This window comes from Salvelinus sp. IW2-2015, linkage group LG26 (genome assembly GCF_002910315.2).
Source record: "Salvelinus sp. IW2-2015 linkage group LG26, ASM291031v2, whole genome shotgun sequence".
NCBI classification, from domain to species: Eukaryota; Metazoa; Chordata; class Actinopteri; order Salmoniformes; family Salmonidae; genus Salvelinus; species Salvelinus sp. IW2-2015.
The window spans coordinates 48877981-48898385 of NC_036866.1; the positions used below are offsets into that span (position 1 = coordinate 48877981).

Below are 20405 nucleotides of genomic sequence, written 5' to 3' on the forward strand. Positions count from 1 at the left end.
CCTTGATGACAGCTTTGCACACTCTTGGCATTCTCTCAACCAGSTTCACCTGAAATGCTTTTCCAACAGTCTTGAAGGAGTTCCCACATATGCTGAGTACTTGTTGGCTGCTTTTCCTTCACTCTGCGGTCCAACTCATCCCAAACCATCTCAATTGGGTTGAGGTCAGGTGATTGTGGAGGCCAGYTCATCTGATGCASRACRRCATCACTCTCCTTCTTGGTCAAATAGCCCTTACACAGCCTGGAAGTGTGTTTTGGGTCATTGCCAAGCGTCGGCTGGAGTGATGTAAAGCTCACTATCATTGGACCCAAGAGCAATGGAAACACGTTCTCTGGCGTGATGAARCATGCTTCACCCTCTGGCAGTCTGATGGACGAATGCATTGTGCCAACTGTAAAGTTTGGTGGAGGAAGAATGGTCTGGGGCTGTTTTTCATGGTTCGGGCTAGGCCCCTTAGTTCCAGTGAAGGGAAATCATGATGCTACAGCATACAATGACATTCTACACGATTCTGTGCTTCCAAGTACACGATTCTACCTTCAAAGTAGCCTAGRCAAAATCAGACCATATCCATGGAGGCAATWATTTAATATCAACTTTCTTTAATTGTCCAGTATCCAAAGGCACAATCCTAGTCATATTAGCAACCCATGCTAGTTGTTGCATATTAGATCTCCTCTTTCTACATTTCTAACAGACATTTTTTCATCTCTGTCAGATGAAACCACTCGCATGGTATGGTGTGCTTCTCACAACAGTGTTGTCCCACTAATTGCATTATAGAACGCACATTCGGGCGTAGCCTACTGCCTTGAAGAAATAGTAGTTCATCAACATGTTAAGCTAAACGCTCTGATCTGTTGCATCACTCATTGCTTTTTTAGCGTCACACACACACACACACAACTGTCCCAGTCTGTTTGGAATAGGCTATTTCTCAACAAGCTGACCAATAGAATAGGTCAACTTCTCTACTCTGGGGGATAGTAGAWTGACATAGGCTAGTGACTTTGCTGTACGTTACTCGTCTTGTTTGTAGAGGAAAAAGTAACATTTGGGACAGTTATCCTAATATCTTCAAAGTGCATCCTCGACTTGCATGTTCTGTTAATAAAATGAATTACCATAATCTAAGATAGAGATGTGGGGGGGTGTTACTTTTTGGATCTGCGGTATGATCCTGATGATCAATGCTTTGTATTTGTGTACTTTTTACTAGTGTGTGCAATGCTCAGGCTCACCTTGTAGTGCGAAGCCACATAGAGAGCCATGAGTCTCTGTAGGAAGGCCTCAGATGCCTTGTGGTAGCAGAACAGTGTGTCTCTGTTCACATAGTATCTGTACAACACAGGTTAAGGATGACGACAACAGCAGCAGCAACGACTAAGACAATCATGTAGCGTGCCATTAAAGGCCACAATACTGAATTTGTTTTAGGGCCAAACAGCAGCCCTGTAAAGCTGAGGAATAACCACTGTACAGCATTATCTATTGCACCATGAAAGGATACAGGTCACAGGTCTGTGGCAGGGGGCAGCCAGAGATGACTCTGGGGATGTTTAGACAGTCCAGACACAGCAGCTCYTTGAGCCACTTCTCTACAGGGTCTCCCATGGCATAACGGATGGACTCATGGAGGGACACCTCTTGGAGGGAGCGAGCTGGGAGAGGAGGAACACAATAATTAAAACACATTACAGGTACAGATGCAATGTACCGGTAATGTATTTTTTGTAAATCTTTCTTACAACCGCATTAGTCTTTCAATACTAGCACTGACTTTGCAGATAGTTATTTTGTAGAAAACTTGATTAGCAATGATTGTGATCGTTGGTTTTACCTACAGTAGTAGAATGCATTGAGTGCGAGTCTGGATAAGGTACATGTAAAATGTAGTAAGGGTGTCTTGGTCACCTGCATTTAGCCTGGCTGTGTTGGTGCTCCTGTTCTCTGCTGACAGACTCTGCTGGCTCTCTGAACTCTGCTGCCTCAACTGTTGGATCAACTTCAGGGAGAGAGAACGACCTGTGCCCTCATACCTTCAGGGATAAAAAGGGGAAATCAGGAACAGACAGCTTGCGCTATGGTGCACCGGGGGGGTCCAGAATCACATACACACACGCCACTGACCCGTTGATGGTGGAGGCCATGAAGACAAGGTATGGTCCGAGCAGCTTCTTGACCAGAGGAAGGGGGATGGCRGCAGCCTCATCTATCACCAGCAGCTCAGCCTGACCCAGCTTCACTGAATCAGCTGGGTGGATGTACTGAATCGTCTGTCTATGCTCCTTAAAGATGTTGACTCTAACCACAGCCTTGCTGAACTCGGGGTTCAGAGACTGGATGATCTCATAGTCCAGGTGCTCCTGGGAATGYGAGAGGGATGTTTAAGTGAGGAATATATTTAATAAAACTTCCATTGTCTGACATATAGTTCAATTTACAGACATACAGACTATAGAGACAAAGAAAGAGAAGGGTCACCTGGTATTGAAGGGCATCGAAGCCTTTGAAGATGAATTCAAACAGAGTYTGCAGGTTGTCTGGGCTGGGGGAGGTGATGAAGATGTTGGAGTAGCTGTGGAGACGGACAACAGGACACTATGAGCAGCAGTATGTCACAGTATGGAGTGTGCGAGTAAAGGGACTCCACACAGATCGCGGTTAGCGACTGCGTCTCCTCCAACACAGCGACAAGCACGCTTACGTAGATCAATCCAAAAGTGTAAAGACTCATGAGTGGTTTGTGTGTGAGAGAGATGAGGTCGGTGAATCGGCAGTAAACCGTACCCAAATGCCACAGCCCCAGCCACAGCCAGTCCCAGCGCTGCAGACTTGCCCCTGCCTCTAGCTGCAGTCAGAGCCACAGTGCTCCGCAGGGTCTTCTCTGAGATGGCCTCYATGAACTTCAGCACCGCCTTGGCCTTGGAGGGAGAGACCACAACAAACAAGAAGCTAAGAAACACACACTATGGATAACAGGATCTCCACAGAGGTGCAAAGCTTGGATATCAACAAGTCAATAAATGCTGTCCTACACCCATTTACCCAATTGTCTTCTGACAGGTGGCGTTACTACTATTATCATGTGATGCCAGTCTCAACCAGAGCAGACGGATTCACACTATCGGACGTAAGACAATATCCTATCCCCTTGATTTATATATGAGAGTATGTCCTGACCTGGTCCATGGTCTTGCAGCTGTCCACCAGCACACCAACAGGCTGCGTGTCCTGTAGAGACTCCTTTAACTCCTTCAGCTCCTGTTCCCGTGGCGAAAGACTGTCCTCCTGCAGGAAGGAGACAAATGATTGGTCAAAGGGTTAGTCGGGTTATAACCCAGAAGTCAATGAATGGAGTTTTTGGCTTAAGTCAAGTTCCCTAGGCACGAAACTGAAGGAACCTCGCTCCAGTGTGCCCTAATCAACACGACCCAGGATTGCTGTGGAGCGTGGGATTGTGTGCCTACCTGAGTCTTGGGAGGAACAGGCTTGATGTTGGCAATGTGGCTGGAGATGGGCAGGACGTTGAGCTGGTCGTCAATGACAACGCACGTCTTACAGGACGACAGAGATAGGATGAACCTGGAAGGGAGGGCAGTTAGTTACCATGGATATAGTATCAGTTAGGGTTATAAGGCCTCTCAGTCATTTAAAAAGAACAAGGAAGCCCTTGTGAGAATAGTCCTCAAGAGTTGTAATTGGGKGGACATATTTAAACTACACTGTACAAAAACAAACCGCAACATGTAAAGTGTTGGTCCCATGTTTCATGAGCTGAAATAAAAGACCGCAGAAATGTTCCATACGCACAAAAAGCTTGTGTCTCAAATTTGTTGACATAGCTGTTACAGGTTACCAAGATTATCCATCCTCCTGACAGGTGTGGCATACATATCAAGAAGCTGATTAAACAGCATGACCATTACACAGGTGCATCTTGTGCTGAGGACAATGAAAGGCCACTAAAATGTGCAGTTTGTCCCACAACACAATGCCACAGATGTCAAGTCTTGAAGGACCGTGCAATTGGCATGCTGACTGCAGGAATGTCCACCAGAACTGTTGACAGAATATTGACTGTTCATTTCTCTACTATAAGCCGCCTCGAACGTAATTTCAGAGAATTTGGCAGTACGTCCAACCGGCCTCACAACCGTAGACCATGTGTGACCACACTAGCCCAAGACCTCCACATTCGGCTTCTTCACTAGAGACATCGTCTGAGACCAGACACCTGGACAGCTGATTAAATTATGTATTTGCACAACCTAACATTTTCTGCACAAACTGTCAGAAACCATCTCAGGGAAGCTCATCTGCTTGCTCGTGGTCCTCACTGGGGTCTTGGCCTGACTACAGTTCGGCATTGTAGTCGACTACAGTGAGCAAAAGCTTAACTTTGGTGGCCACTGGCACGCTGGAGAAGTGTGCTCTTCACAGATGAATCCCGGTTTCAACTGATGTCAACGTTGTGAACAGAGTGCCCTATGGTGGCGGTAGGGTTTTTATGGGCAAGCATAAGCTACAGACAACGAACACAATTGCATTTTTGAAAGCACAGATACAGTGACGAGATCTTGAGGCCCATTGTCATGCCATTCATCCGCCGCCATCATTTAATGCTTCAGCATGATAACGCACAGCCCCATGTCACAAGGACCTGTACACGATTCCTGGAAGCTGAAAAAGTCCCAGTTCTTCCATGGCCTGCATACTCACCAGACATGCTCTGGATCTACGTTTACGACAGTGTGTTCCAGTTCCCGCCAATATCCAGTAGCTTCGCACAGCCATTGAAGAGGAGTGGCACAACATTTTAGAGGACACAATCAACAGCCTGATTGCGATGCATGAGGACCCTACTTTTTTGGGGGGTATCTGTGACATTGGCATATCTGTATTTCCAGTTATGTGAAATCCATAGATTAGGGCCTAATTTATTTATTTCAATTGACTGACTTCCTTATATGAACTGTAACTCAGTAAAATTGTTGCGTTTATATTTTTGTTCGGTGTATTTGAAGACCACTTACCTCTCATTGAACCTTCCCACCACGTCCTGATGGGCCTCGGTCCTGTAGCGAGAATGAACATCCTGGGGAAGAAACATACAGTGCATTCAGGAAAGGATAAAGACTAAGACTTGACTTTGAGTTTAACTGACTTGCCTAATTATTATTTTTTAAATTAAATGCGATTTCAGTTTTTATTTTGTAATAAATTAGAAGAATGTCTACAACCCTGTTTTCACTTTATCATTATGGGGTATTGTGTGTAGATTGATGTGGGGGGGGGGGGAAGAAACTATTTCATCCATTTTAGAATAAGACTAACATAACAAAATGTGGAAAAAGTGAAGGGTTCTGAATACTTGACAGATGCACTGTAAAAACAGCAATATTTAGACAACAGTAGTCTTAAACTGGCTCTAACCCAGCAAGGATAWAATAATACATGAGTACACAGTTCACTGAAAACATCTATGGGCCTCACCATAGTCATTGTGTACAGCTGCTTGAGCGAGTTGACCGTCCTGAGAAGAATCACCACGATCCCTCCGCCTTCCACAGTCTCCACAGTTCGAGCCAGGAGATTGGGAGTGAGAGCCTCAAAGTCCTGTGTGAGAGAGAACGAGAGACACAAAAAAGTTCAATACAAAATCTGGAGAGTTGAACACAAGGATTGTCAGGTGTTGACAGCCAGGACAACAAGAGGAAGAACACGCATGTCTCACCTGCAGGACGCACATGCCGTACGTGTTTCCAAGAATCTTGTGTGTCTCYTTGTAGTAGCAGTAGCGGATGTTCGTGGCGGCGACAAACAACTCAAAGGGGTCGTCTTGCTTAATGTTCAGGGTGCCGGTCTTGATCTTCTTCTGGAGCTGACGCATGCGCTTCTTTCGGTTGCTGTTTGAAAGACGAAAGAGCAAAACAAATTAACRCCCGTTAATACGCCCAATGTGTGCGAGTTGGCGACACTAATTGTCATGGCCAGATGGCACAAACATCTGGGACCAGGCTAGAGAGGGAAGTCGCACACATTGGGCGTAAGACGCACGCATTTGACCTTCTCTCATGCATTGAAACAAGTACTGCTTTTATTTTTGAATGAATCCAGTTCATATTCAGTGCGTTAACTTTTCAGCTGTGCCTCTAACTCGTTTTGAAATCAGAGCATATGGGCCTGCAATTCTACYTCTGAGGGATGGAAGCGGGGAGAACAGACCGTGGCTTTGGGGGGGGGGATGAGGTACCTGATGATCTTCTTGTGTTGTAGGTGTCTTTGGAGGGCAGGCAATGTGAATCCAATAGTGCGTTCGGCTGAGTGTACCACCCTCTGTAGTAGTGCCTTGTGGTCAGCGGTGGAGTTGCCATACTAGGTTGTAATGCAGCCCGACAGTACGCTCTCGATGGTGCTCCTGTAGAACACTGAGGGCCCTCGGAGACAGGACACATTTATTCAGCCTCCTGAGGTTGAAGAGTCGCTGTCGTGCCTTCGCCACGGTGTCRGTGTGGTTTGACCATTTCAGCTCCTCTGAGATGTGTACGCCTTTTTTGAATGTCTGAGGCGGCCCTATTGATGAGGATGCCTGGTTCCTCTCGAAGTCCACAATCAGCTCTTTTGTTTTGCTGACGTTGAGGGAGAGGTTATTTACCTGGCCCCACACCTCCCTGTAGGCAGTGTCTTCGTTGTTGGTAAAATCAGGCCTACTAATGTTGTGTCGTCAGCGAACTTCACAGCATGTGATACTAGTGATTTAATACACCACTTGCATGAGCCCAGATCCATAGGATACATTATTCACCTCGTTTGGAAATTGACAATTTAGCACTAGGTTTATTAGGCTGTAAGAGCGAAAAGGCCACATTCAGCAGGAATTTTGGAAGGGTGAACTGATTTATCTAACTATGAACATTATTTTGCCCAAACAGATTGTGAACCCAAGTTTGGAACGGATTCTAGTCGGGGGACAATACTATGTGTAGGGGCAGATTTAGGCTGTCATCTTGTCTTCAGGAGATTTTCTGTTTCATTTATTTGGACTTTCACAATAGCTAATGTAAGTCATTAGAACAAACATCCAACAACGGGCAAAAATATTGACATTAATAACATTATGGGGAAGAAGGCTACTAGTGTGGTCATCTCCACAAGAACACTCGTGTTATTACCCATACTACTATTTATTTAACTTAGCCTTATTACACCAGCAAAATTGGTATTTGAAATATGTTATGCCAACTTGTCTTAAATAAAAAAATAAATGCAATGGGGGCATTGCATTTAAGCATTTATGGACAGTGTTGAATATAAGCTACGATGCATTCGATAAGTATTCAGAACCCTTAACTTTTTCCACATTTTGTTACGTTACAGCTAGGGCTGTTACGGTGACCGTATTACCGCCACACCGTCGGTCACYAGTCATGAAGACAGTCAAATTTCACATGACCGTTCAGTCACGGTAATTAGGTTTCTCCAAGCTCTGATGCTGGTCATTAGGAGCCTACAAAACTTGCTAACTGCCTGGTACTCAGCACACTATTGTTCCTCTAATCATTTTGACATCAATGCAAATGTCATTGAAAATCTAAATCAAACACTTCATGAGAGCCCATGAGCTCATGTTGCATTTCTATAGGTTATGCAATTGTGTGAGAAAACAGAGTGATGGCATCTATTAAAAAGAGGAGGATCCCACCATCTTTCTATAGGCTAGGCCTATTTCTCAACTTTCCTAATATTAAGCACATTTCTTAAATTTACAACAGAAGTATAGCCTAGTATAGCCTATAGGATGAAAATGAACCACAGGAAAAGTGTCCTCCATTCGCTATTTAAGTCCATAGAAGACATGAATTAATCCACTGCCCTAATATAGGTGCATGACATGGTTCATTCTAAACCAAAACAAATGTTACACATATCTTTATATATTATTTAGTATAAGATTAAAATAAGTCTGATGGGTAACAATATTCGCCTATCACATGTGAATTATATATTATCACTTGTGAATGATGCCCAGCATAAGAAACAATGTCTTTTTTTTGCAACTTTTTCATAATCCAAGTCGCACACCTCATGTAGCCTAGCCCGTAGGCCTGTGTTTTATTAAGGTTTGTATCACAACCAAAGGGGCAAAATAATTTCTGAAAATAAGGCACACTAATCCAATTCACTTCAACGGGCATACACAGTTGAAGTCGGAAGTTTACATACACCTTAGCCAAATACATTTAAACTCKGTTTTTCACAATTGCTGACAKTTAATCCTAGTAGAAATTCCCTGTCTTAGGTCAGTTAGGATCACCACTATATTTTAAGAATGTGAAATGTCAGAATAATAGTAGAGAGAATGATTTATTTAAGCTTTTATTTCTTTCATCACATTGCACTCAATTAGTATTTGGTTGCATTGCCTTTAAATMAATTAACTTGGGTCAAACGTTTCAGGTAGCCRTCCACAAGCTTCCTACAATAAGTAACTGAGTCAGGTTTGTGGGCCTCCTTGCTCGCACACGCTTTTCAGTTCTGCCAACAAATGTTCTATAGGATTGAGGTCAGGGCTTTGTGATGGCCACTCCAATACGTTGACTTTATTGTCCTTAAGCCATTTTGCCACAAATTTGGAAATATGCTTGCGGTCATTGTCCATTTGGAAGACCCATTTGCGACCAAGCTTTAACTWCCTGACTGATGTCTTGAGATGRTGCTTCAATATATCCACATAATTTTCCTCCCTCAAGATGCCATCTATTTCGTGAAGTGCACCAGTCCTTCCTGCAGCAAAGCACCCCCAAAACATGATCAAATCAAAGTTTATTTGTCACGTGCGCCAAATACAACAGGTGTAGTAGACCTTAGTGAAATGCTTACTTACAGGCTCTAACCAACTGTGCAAAAAAGGTATTAGGTGAACAATAGGAAAGTAAATAAATAAAACAGTATAAAGACAGTTAAAAACAATAAAAAGGCCATATACAGTAGCGAGGCTACATACAGACACCGGTTAGTCAGGCGGCTGATTGAGGTAGTATGTGGTTAAAGTGACTATGTATATATGATGAATAGAAAGTAGCAGTAGCGGAAAGAGGGGTTGGCGGGTGGTGGGACACAATGCAGATAGCCCGGTTAGCCATTTGATTACCTGTTCAGGAGTCTTATGGCTTGGGGGTAAAAACTGTTGAGAAGCCTTTTTGTCCTAGACTTGYCACTCCGGTACCGCRTGCCATGCGGTAGTAGAGAGAACAGTCTGTGGCTGGGGTCTTTGACAACTTTTAGGGCCTTCCTCTGACACCGCCTGGTGTAGAGGTCCTGGATGGCAGGCAGCTTAGCCCCAGTGATGTACTGGGCCGTACGCACTACCCTCTGTAGTGCCTTGCGGTCAGAGGCCGAGTAATTGCCGTACCAGGCAGTGATGCAACCAGTCAGAATGTTCTCAATGTTGTAGCTATAGAACTTTGAGGATCTCAGGATCCATGACAAATCTTTTTAGTTTCCTGAGGGGGAATAGGCTTTGTCYTCCCTCTTCACAACTGTCTTGGTGTGTTTGGACCATTCTAGTTTGTAGGTGACGTGGACATTGAGGAACTTAAAGCTCTCAACCTGCTCCACTACAGCCCCGTCAATGAGAATGGGGGCGTGCTCGGTCCTCCTTTTCCTGTAGTCCACAATCATCTCCTAAGTCTTGGTTACGTTGAGGGATACGTTGTTATTCTMGSKKCCKCCSGSCKYGMRRRRMYKCKKCRRCCRWWWYGSRMMRRRSMRKWTMMRSGWMYWRKYGSCRWKCKKRMMTMMMMRSMRRMSKAAAYMWAWMGMMMTTMYGMCSMMSCRMGSCKWMSKYMTMMMGGMMYAKKYGGYYMWYKYGYYGGGYKRMYYSKKSSKKSSCRMGGGYYSRRCKYMMMTMYAYYWRKYYYMMGSKYYWMMMMTMSRWWRRARCCTCWCRACCTGGGGYCGGCCTGRKAGGAAGTCCAGGATACAGTTGCAGAGGGCGGTGTTTAGTCCCAGGATCCTTAGCTTAGTGATGAGCTTTGAGGGTACTATGGTGTTGAACGCTGAGCTTTAGTCAATGAATAGCATTCTCACATGTGTTCCTTTTGTCCAGGTGGGAAAGGGCAGTGTGGAGTGCAATAGAGATCGCATCATCTGTGGATCTGTTTGGGCGGTATGCAGCAACTAACACTATTTGACGTGTATCTTTTTTTTTTGACATGCAAAGACCCAAACGGTGTTCCATAGACACACGGGTTGAAAATACATGTGATCAAACGAAGCATCGACATACTTCTGATAATGTGATACACGCATCGGCACTCTGCTTCTAAGTTCTAAGTGCCTCGAAGCTCGAGTATCAAAAGTAACATCACTAATTAATGACACAGCACTGTCTTGTGTCTTATAGCCCAAATACAGCATGATCATATCTGGGKCCGGGCTAATAATCCTTAAAAAGACAAATAAACATAGCTCAAGGCATCGTGTAGGGTATTATTTACCTGCTGAAGCCCAGCTCTTTCTTATAGCACCAGAGGACAGATGGTCTGGCTCTGACTGCGGCTTTTGACAGCATGTGGTGCAGGATGACAACCTGGATGAAGTTAAATTGAACATGGATTACAGATGACAAACACTTCTGGGCTGATATCAATGTCTTAATCATGTACATGTTAAAGTAGACATTTTTACCTGGTCTCTGCCATGGTCCCCGACCACCACGAACATGGTGCGGTGTTGCTCAGAAACGCCATTATCTATCTGGACACGGATCCTGTTATCTATCTTCTTCCGAAATGTTGCCATGGTGGTCCCTGAGGGCGGAAAGCAGTAAGGCTGCCCCAGTAAGGGTGTTATGCAAGGGGACTATTTCTGATGTAAASCTAGACAGTTTTGTCAATGGGCATATGTGTACAACATGGCAGCGGCACAACAGTAGTTCATCATTTAGCTGATCACATCCCTTAAATCCTACAGATTATTTATGTTATGATGTATCTAGTTAGCAGGTATACAACTCTCTGGTTTAAGATATCGTTCTTACCTGACGTAGTTAGTAAACCCACTGGTGTTTAATCCGGATAAAACGAATGAATGTGGATGAAAACACGGCAAAACACTGGAAGCAGTTAGTTTAGTTTACATGCAGCCATCATGCCGATAAACTCACGTGGGGACGGCGGTTCTGCAGGACCCTGGTATGACGTCAGAACTATGCGACAAAAGTACACGAGCTGTCTAACCAAATGCCTGAAGGTAAAATGTTAACAAACCTGAAATAAACTAAATATGCTCACAAGCAATGAGGTGAAAAAACGCGTGAACCTATATAATATATATAAATATGACTGGTATTTCTAAATATGTTAATGATATAGTACAATACCAAAGATTATGGATATACTGACAAATACACCTCTATCCTCACTAGCGGACCGGTGGGCTGTCTCGCTACCGCCTTTCCCGCTTGGTGGATGCATTTCATTATTGCAATCAATTGTTTAATTATACACAATTATCAACTTACATCCCGACATCAAACACGTCTAACAGTAGGCCGTCATTGTAAATAAGAATTTGTTCTTCAATGACTTGCCTCGTTAAATAAAGGTTAAATAAAAAAATAAATAAAAAAATATAACATTAAAAAAAWATATATATTTTTTWAAATTACAATTCTAGTGCAATCGTAATCACTCATTAATGATTCAGGAAGATGTTATTTTTGTTATTAACTATGGATGTCTAATTTGGGGAATAGAATTCTGGACATTTTTGCAATCTACTTTTAATTTGCAATGAGGGTTGTTGATGTCAACCAACGGTTTTCAATGAAGAGATGCTATGCTACTAGCTTCATGGCATGAATATGCACAGCCATCTCAAGGTATTGAAGTGGCCTTCACAAAGCCCTGACCTCAATCCTATAGAAAATTTGTGGGCAGAACTGAAAAAGCGTGTTTGAGCAAGGAGGCCTACAAACCCGACTCAGTTACACCAGCTCTGTCAGGAGGAAGGGGCCAAAATTCACCCAACTTTTATAACTCCGATATAAATTGTTTCCTCAAAGTTGCCGGGATGTCACGTGTCCTGCTTCTACATACACTCGTAACAACTTAAGCATTACAAAACTTCTATTCGATCAAATATAACTCACGTAGCATATAAGCCATACATTTTTTGTTAACCAAATTCAACACTCATTGACCTCCATGCAAAAACTCCTTGCTTGGTGGGCGAAACGAGGGGAAAAAAGACCACCTGCTGGAAGGAGACAGGTTTTCTGCCGAGTTGGGCCTCTCTTCCCCTCTGACAATACTAAAAAGAGYGGTTATTTTAGCAATAAGGCCCGAGGCAGTATATGGCCAATATACCACAGCTAAGGGCTGTTCTTACGCACAACACTGAGTGCCTGGACGCAGCCCTTAGCCGTAATATATTGGCCATATATCACAAACCCCCAAGGTGCCTTATTGTTATTATAAACTGGTTGCCAACGCAATTAGAGCAGTGAAAATAAATGTTTTGTCGTACCCATGGCATACGGTCTGATATACCACGGCTGTCAGCCAATCAGCATTCAGGGCTCAAACCACCCAGTTTAAAATATAGGTTATAACCAGACTGCCTCATCTCTACACTACACCAGAGGAAAATAAAGAGGCTCAATTCGGCAGAAAATCTGTCTCCCTCCAGCAGGTGTCGTTTTGTTGTTTCTCCCACCAAGCAATTCATTTTTTATGGAGGTTAATGACAGTCTCGAATTTGGTCAACAAACAAATGAATGGCTTATTTGCACCGTGGTGTTAATTTGATCAAATAAAATTTGTTATGTGACATCCCGGCAACTTTGAGAAAAAGAATGTCTATGCATATTCATGGAATGAGGCTAGTAGCATAGCATCTGTCTCCTTTGAATAGAGGCGGTTGACGTCAACAACCCTCATTGAATATTCGTAAGAGGATTGCAATAACGAGACGTATCCAACAATCCAAAGAAAGAATAGGCGGGAGCTCGACAGTAGCGCCGCTTTGTGTACGAAGACTCCCATGGTACATGTCTTTCTGCCCTGACAATGTCAGTATCTCTATAATCTTTGACTACACTTAATAAAATCACCATTTCAAGGTCTTCCTCAACAAGTAACCCACCATAGTAAAAGCGGTTTAATTTAGCCTCTGAGCTAATAAAGAAGCGTAGATAGGAAATGTAGTCTCGAGTCATCCGTGGTCCCTTACCCAGCTCTCAGATTGTGTAGTTTTCTCCAGAGAATGCAATACACAGCTCTTTCCATCATAAGTCAAAACCATCTTGTCTAGCCCTGGCAACACTTTCACCACCCAACAATAAAAAGACACTGGACACAATCACCACAAATCATGGGTAATGCAACATCTTTATTGAAACTCTTGAGGCAACATCAATTTACAAACTGAGGAATTGGGAGCTTCTTTTAAAAACATAACAAAAATGCTTTTTAGAACAAAGATGATATGTGAACAAAACAAAAAAAAGGGGGGGGACTGGGCAAGAGAAAGAAACACTCCCAGGGGCTCAGACCAGCAGTGGCATGTTTTATTTGATAAAAAAAAAAATCAACGAAATCTTTCAAGTTTACAGGCTTGCTTAAAACCATTTGTAACACTAAGGATTTACAGATCGGCTTGTGTACTCAGTCTCATTTTAAAACATTAATATTTTGTTCCAATATCAAAGCAGGCATTACTTTGATCCAAAAGCCAGGAAGAAAATACCACTGGTGAGAAACAAAAAAGGACAAATAAAAGTGATGGGGCAAAATGCATTCTGMATATCTTGAATGTTTTCGTATGGTGTGGAAAGTTGTCAGTCAAAATCTGTCCAAGTCGTTCCTTACCCCACCCCCCCACCTTGGCCATGACCCTTCAAATTTGCCCCACCCAGGAAAAATATAACCAAGTAAATAAGTCCACCACTACACCGTTATACGTACCAGACGTTTCTGCAAACATTGAATTGTTAGGGCCAAGGGGAAGGGGTGAATTGGGACAGTCAAACACAGGCCCGATCAGGACCTCATGGCCTGGGCATTGCCTCCTCGAGACATCCCTCTGGATCCCTGGCCTGCTCCACGCTTGTAGTTCTGATTATAACCATCCTGAAGCAGGGTAAAAGACAAAGCATTACTACTTACCGTTCTTATAGAATACTCCTACATAGATTCCTAACAAATAAAAGGAGACGATCCAGTGATACCCCCTATAAAAGGGCAAAGAGAGGGCAAATTTAGGCCCACAAAAGATTACTAACATGTAACGCAACAACTCCTATAGATGCAAAAACAGATATGAGACACTCCAAGATCCCCTATGGCAAGGGCGGGCCAGCTTCCAAGACCTAGATTAAGCCTACTCTTGAATTGGAAAAATAATGCTCAACGGAGAAACTCCCCCCAGTTGAAAGTACTTTTAATTCCACGGCTTAAATCTGTGTCCGGCAAACCGGCCCTGAGCATGTTAGCTCAACATCCATCCCAAGCCCCACCTCCAACCCTGTGTGAGTGATAAGGTCAAAGGTTGTTTACCCCCCGCTGGTAGTTGCCACCATTGGAGTAGTCCCGAGGGGTGTTGAACTGAGCCTGTTGATATCCAGAGTTTGGAGTGTTGGTGAAGGGAGGCCGGTAACCGTCATATCCACCTGGAATGGATTGTTACACTCCAGTTAGACGCAGTCATTCAGTGAAAAGCATAGGTTGTTTCTTTCGCTTATTAAACAGCATCAAGACCACGATGACACCGACATGTGCAACAAGCATGTCGTATCAAATGTCAAACAAGTTGAGATCAAATCCAATAGATGTAGGTTTTTTCTCCCATACACAACACTCAGCTCAATCCATCTATTTAACGAACTACACTACAGACAAGAGAAAGCTCGAGTGTATCTTGAGGCTGATGTGTGGCCCTGCACAATTTAGTTTGTGACAGTAAAGGACAGGTCAGGCTACCGTACCTCTGAATCCGTTGGAGGGGCCCCTGTATCCGTTGACCATGCCGCGGGCGTTACGGGGGCCTCCGCGGGTCATGCCTCTGCTGTTGTAGAAGGACTGGGCCTGGCGACCAGCCGCGGGGATGAACCCTGGACCCTGCTGACCCGGCTGCTGCCCCTGGGGCAGGGCCTGGCTGGGCAGGGATGGGTCCTGGGAGTGGAAGGCACCAACCACTACAGACAGGGAAACATAGTTTGAGTAAAATGGCCTTTAAGACAGTCATAATAAAGTTCGTGAAATATCCTTTCCACACCATCTAGCACTGTTCAACCTGTTCACATGGCCCTTTTCAGGACAGCTCCAGTAGCACTATGGTAAACGCATAACCAGGCCAGTGTGGTACGGCTCGACTTGGTTTTGCTCTGCAGTATGACAAGGGGAAAAAAATCTGCTCCAGCCCTGCTAGCTCACCAGACTGCAGCTGCTCCGTCTGCATCTCTGTCTGCTCCACAGGGAGCWGCTGTGATTGGCTGCTGAACCCCTGCTGGCTGTAGCTGTTCTGGTATTGGCTGGCCTGGGTCAAGGCTTCCGCCTCATTGGCCGGCGGGACAGGGGCATTGAGGTTGAACACCTGAGGGGGGGGGAACAAGGTAGCCTGGTTAAAACAATGGTGTGCCGAGTGTTCAGCCTGGTTTAACAACTCTAGGAACAATTGTCACTCACAGGCTTATCAAGAGTTAAAGCTACAATCTGAGATTTGTGTTTCAGCCCAATACTATCCCTGCCACCATCACAGAATGCTGTAAGAATCCAAGTTAAATGCTTCCAGTTCTGAGAGTAGGTTGCATATGAGCGCCGGCAGTAGTAGTAAACAGAGATTCTGCACTATAAGCATTGTCATGAAAGGGCCAATCCGCAGTTGAAACGATGGTAAGAATTTTGGTAAGAATTACCTCGACTAACCTGTACCCCCGCACATTGACTCTGTACCGGTACCCCCTGTATATACAGTTGAAGTCGGAAGTTTACATACACCTTAGCCAAAAACATTTAAACTCAGTTTTTCACAATTCCTGACATTTAATCCTAGTAAAAATTCCCTGTCTTAGGTCAGTTAGGATCACCACTTTAATTTATGAATGTGAAATGTCAGAATAATAGTAGAGAGAATGTTTTATTTCAGCTTTTATTTCTTTCATCACATTCCCAGTGGGTAAGAAGTTTACATACACTCAATTAGTATTTGGCGTCTCTGTCGTGTGCCGTCTCTGTCGTCTGTCTCTGCCGTCTGTCTGTCGTGTGCCGTCTCTGCCATCTGTCTGTCGTGTGGCGTGTCTGTCATGTCTGCCCGTGTCAGTCACACGTGTCTGCTCTGCTGCATCTGCCCGGTTTTTTTTTCTCCCCCTACTTGGGGGGTTCTTTTTGCGGCGGGGGGGGGGGGGCCACGCGCTGTCTGCCCGTCTCTCTGTCTGCCCGTCGTCTTTGTCTGCGCGCACGCGCCTGTCTGCCCGTCTCTCTGTCTTGCGCGCCACGCGCCTGTCTGCCCGTCTCTCTGTCTGCGCGCACGCGCCTGTCTGCCCGTCTCTCTGTCTGCGCGCACGCGCCTGTCTGCCCGTCTCTCTGTCTGCGCGCACGCGCCTGTCTGCCCGTCTCTCTGTCTGCGCGCACACGCGCCTGTCTGCCCGTCTCTCTGTCTGCGCGCACACGCGCCTGTCTGCCCGTCTCTCTGTCTGCGCACACGCGCCTGTCTGCCCGTCTCTCTGTCTGCGCACACGCGCCTGTCTGCCCGTCTCTCTGTCTGCCCGTCTCTCTGTCTGCGCCACACGCGCCTGTCTGCATGTCTCTCTGTCTGCGCCACACGCGCCTGTCTGATGTCTCTCTGTCTGCGCACACGCGCCTGTCTGCCTGTCTTCTCTGTGCGCGCGCGCCTGTCTGCCTGTCTCTCTGTGCCGCGCGCCTGTCTGCCTGTCTCTTCTGGTGGCGCGCCTGTCTGCCTGTCTCTCTGTGCGCGCGCCTGTCTGCCTGTCTCTCTGTGCGCGCGCCTGTCTGCCTGTCTCTCTGTGCGCGCGCCTGTCTGCCTGTCTCTCTGTGCGCGCCTGTCTGCCTGTCTCTCTGTGCGCGCGCCTGTCTGCCTGATGAAATCGAAATTAACAAAAATGGATGAATAAAGACAGTGAGAGAAAAAACTCAAAGACAGACCATATGAACAATATGGAAATACAATAACGATGATGATGAACATTCAACTCTTAAGACTCCTGCCTGCGTGACCGCCTGCGTGCGTGACTGTGCCTGCCTGCCGGCGTGCGTGACCGTGCTTGCCTGCCGGCCAAAGAGAGACTGTTTGCGTTTTGACTAAGGCCTTACTGTCTGCATGGACTGGAATGGAGCTGCATTGACATTGATGCCGGAGATGTGTGGGGGTTTGGAGACGTTGACAGACTGGAAGACCTGCTGCTGCTCTGACGACAGGGACATGGACGCCTGCGGAGAACAGTACCATCAGATACAGTGATCCTCTACTCAGGTTGGTAAGACTGTGGCGCTAGTAACGCAAAAGTTGTGGGTTCAACTCCCACAGTGAGTCCGCCATTTCTTTTTTGTATGTGTACATGATCACTGTGGAAATGTAACCCGCAACTTAAAAGTTGCTCACAAGTCAACTGCAAGTTGATAAAAGTGTTCGCTAAGTGTCATGCATTATCCTTTTATCATTTTTTACCTGGATGGTGTCGATGGAGTCCGCATGCGGGCGCGGTTCTGGCGTGTGTGATGACTGGTACATGGGGCACGGCGTGGCGTACGACTCAGGCGTGGGGGACACCGTGGGAACCTGGGGATGAAGGAGCGGACTCATTCAGACGTCGAGATTCCTAACCTCTTCACCACAGAGGTGAAGATGCATCTAATGCAATCTTTTAACCTCACTGGAATTATCACATCTAAAAGACCTTTGACCAATCCAGACAAGTCATATCAGTGATTACTTAAGGGTGCATTTTAGGGCCTCCCGGGTGGCGCAGTGGTCTAAGGCTAGTTGTGCCACCTTAGATTCTGGGTTCGAGCCCAGGCTCTGTCGCAGCCGGCCGCAACCGGGAGGCCCACGGGGCGGCGCACAATTGGCCCAGCGTCGTTCGGGTTGGGGAGGGTTTGGCCGGCAGGGATATCCTTGTCTCATRGTGCACTAGCGACTCCTGTGTCATGGCGGGCCGGGCGCAGTGCACGCTGACCAGGTCGCTAGGTGTACGGTGTTTCCTCCGACACATTGGTGCGGCTGGCTTCCCGGGTTGGATGTGCATTGTGTCAAGAAGCAGTGCGGCTTTGTTGGGTTGTGTTTCGGAGGACGCATGGCTCTCGACCTTCTCCTCTCCCGAGTCCGTACGGGAGTTGCAGCGATGAGACCAGACTGTAACTACTACCAATTGGATACCACGAAATTAGGGAGAATAAAATAATAATATATATTTTTTTWAAATGGCATTTTCAAAGTATTTGAACAAGGCCATCTTTATGTTATTAAAAGAAGCCCCTGCCATTATCCTTCAATAACACCAGTACTCACCTGCATGGGCTCAGGCTGTACCGGGACGGTGTTGTGTGGTGAGAGGCGTGATTTTAGATGGACTGGGGGACAGCCCAACTGAGGAAGGTCTATGTTCTGAGCTGCAGGCTTCATGGGCTGGGCTGACACGATGGCTGGGTCAATGAGCTGGCCATCAAACTCCAGCATAGAGTCCTGAGGGAGGAAGCAGAAAAGATGTCGGAATAACAAAACTCTTTCCTTTATCCCTCACATCTTTGATTCCTTGATCTTCTGACTCCACAAAATGCATTGACTCCACAACTCCACAAAATGCATTGGTCCTGAGGGAAGKAAACATTGTTATTATGGCACTATGCTGTATATGTGGCTGACTGAGGTTCAAAGCCATGGTCCCCTATAAGCCACTAGATCGTGTTCACCTGCTGAGCTAAAGCCCAGGCATTAGCTTGGACCAAATGCCTAGTATTCAGGTCCAAACCGCCTCATTGTACAAGCCTGAACCACAGGCACAGCAACCACAGCTAATGGCTAGACTTTAGCTCAGTGGGCTAACAGTCTTGAAGAGGGTGATGGTTCGAATCCTCACCTGCATGAAGTTAAGGCCTCTGCATCTGTCACCAGTCAGAGCTAATGCCTAAGCTTTAGCTCAGTGGGCTAACAGTCTTGAAGAGGGTGGTGGTTCGAATCCTCACCTGCATGAAGTTGTAAGGCCCCTGCATCTGTGACAAGAGGTCCTGGACTGCCTGCTTCCTGACTACCGGGGGTGTGACTGTGGGTGTGGCCACGTTCAGGGAGTGGGTCTCCAAGTCATTGGGGGGAAGGGCTGACTGTACAGGCTGTTGCTGGACGACACTCACCACCTGAGGGGGAAGATCAAGAGGCAAGGCCAGAGGCTGTATACCCTATGAAAGTACCCTTCCGTATCCAGTCCCATAATCTCTTGACTAGACGATTACATAAAATGGTCATTTAAGATATAGTCCAAATTAGACTTTTTGAAATGTAGGTGACATCTTAATTCTTAAACGTAACAGATCTTGATAAAAGGCATCGGGTATGACTAAATCAATACATGAATACAACATTTTATTTTATATACATCTCCTGCTGCTTTGATCGCATGCCGGAGGACTTACAGGACGGTAAAACCCGTTAGTTACAGGCCGTTTCAAAAGTTTTATATTAGATGACACCGTTTTATTTTTTACTGAARGTTGACAGCCAATACTTTAAAATGCAAAAAAAATTGTTTGTCTCTGAACAGTTGATGTTGAGATGTATCTGTTACTTGAACTCTTGTGAAGCATTTATTTGAGCTGCAATCTGAGGTGCAGTTAACTCTAATGAACTTATCCTCTGCAGCAGAGGCAACTCTGGGTCTTCCTTTCCTGTGGKGGTCCTCATGAGAGCCAGTTTTATCATTGCGCTTGATGGTTTTTGCAACTGCACTTTAAGAAACGTTCAAAGTTCTTGACATTTTCCAGATTCAGACATGAAGGTCAGTCAAAGTAATGGAAAGTAATGCTAGCATCCCACTGTTCCATAAGAAGTTAAAGTAATGATGGAGTGTAGTTTCTCTTTGCATATTTGAGCTGTTCTTGCCATAATATGGACTTGGTCTTTTACCAAATAGGGCTATCTTCTGTATACCACCCCTACCTTGTCACAACACAACTGATTGGCTCAAACGCATTAAGGAAAGAAATTCCAGAAATTAACTTTTAACAAGGCACATCTGTTAATTGAAATGCATTCCAGGTGACTACCTCATGAAGCTGGTTGATAGAATGCCAAGAGTGTGCAAAGCTGTCAAGGCAAAGGCTGGCTACTTTGAAGAATCTCCAATATAAAATATATTTTGATATGTTTCCATGTGTTATTTCATAGTT

The 20405-nt window shown here is 45.4% G+C and overlaps 2 protein-coding genes across 4 annotated transcripts in view; both read right to left on the reverse strand.

The window, feature by feature from the left end:
* nat10 (N-acetyltransferase 10) overlaps positions 1-11202 on the reverse strand; it is a 24583-nt gene extending 13381 nt beyond the window's left edge. The window contains exons 1-14 of one of the 2 annotated variants that reach the window (XM_023970829.2): positions 11048-11202; positions 10696-10817; positions 10506-10597; positions 5741-5912; positions 5500-5622; positions 5040-5101; positions 3474-3588; positions 3187-3294; positions 2794-2927; positions 2488-2581; positions 2134-2369; positions 1918-2042; positions 1514-1664; positions 1245-1341 (exon numbers count right to left, since the gene is read on the reverse strand). In XM_023970829.2, the coding sequence (XP_023826597.1) occupies positions 1245-1341; positions 1514-1664; positions 1918-2042; positions 2134-2369; positions 2488-2581; positions 2794-2927; positions 3187-3294; positions 3474-3588; positions 5040-5101; positions 5500-5622; positions 5741-5912; positions 10506-10597; positions 10696-10809 (1623 nt within the window). In that variant the 5' untranslated portion in view covers positions 10810-10817; positions 11048-11202. Of the gene's footprint in view, positions 1-1244; positions 1342-1513; positions 1665-1917; positions 2043-2133; positions 2370-2487; positions 2582-2793; positions 2928-3186; positions 3295-3473; positions 3589-5039; positions 5102-5499; positions 5623-5740; positions 5913-10505; positions 10598-10695; positions 10840-11047 lie in introns of both variants that reach the window. The other variant, XM_023970830.2, reaches the window with a different exon arrangement.
* A 2179-nt stretch (positions 11203-13381) lies between these two features.
* caprin1b (cell cycle associated protein 1b) overlaps positions 13382-20405 on the reverse strand; it is a 32954-nt gene continuing 25930 nt past the window's right edge. The window contains exons 10-17 of one of the 2 annotated variants that reach the window (XM_023971036.2): positions 19209-19376; positions 18535-18708; positions 17695-17805; positions 17340-17456; positions 15444-15603; positions 14996-15205; positions 14568-14680; positions 13382-14141 (exon numbers count right to left, since the gene is read on the reverse strand). In XM_023971036.2, the coding sequence (XP_023826804.1) occupies positions 14052-14141; positions 14568-14680; positions 14996-15205; positions 15444-15603; positions 17340-17456; positions 17695-17805; positions 18535-18708; positions 19209-19376 (1143 nt within the window). In that variant the 3' untranslated portion in view covers positions 13382-14051. Of the gene's footprint in view, positions 14142-14567; positions 14681-14995; positions 15206-15443; positions 15604-17339; positions 17457-17694; positions 17806-18534; positions 18709-19208; positions 19410-20405 lie in introns of both variants that reach the window. The other variant, XM_023971035.2, reaches the window with a different exon arrangement.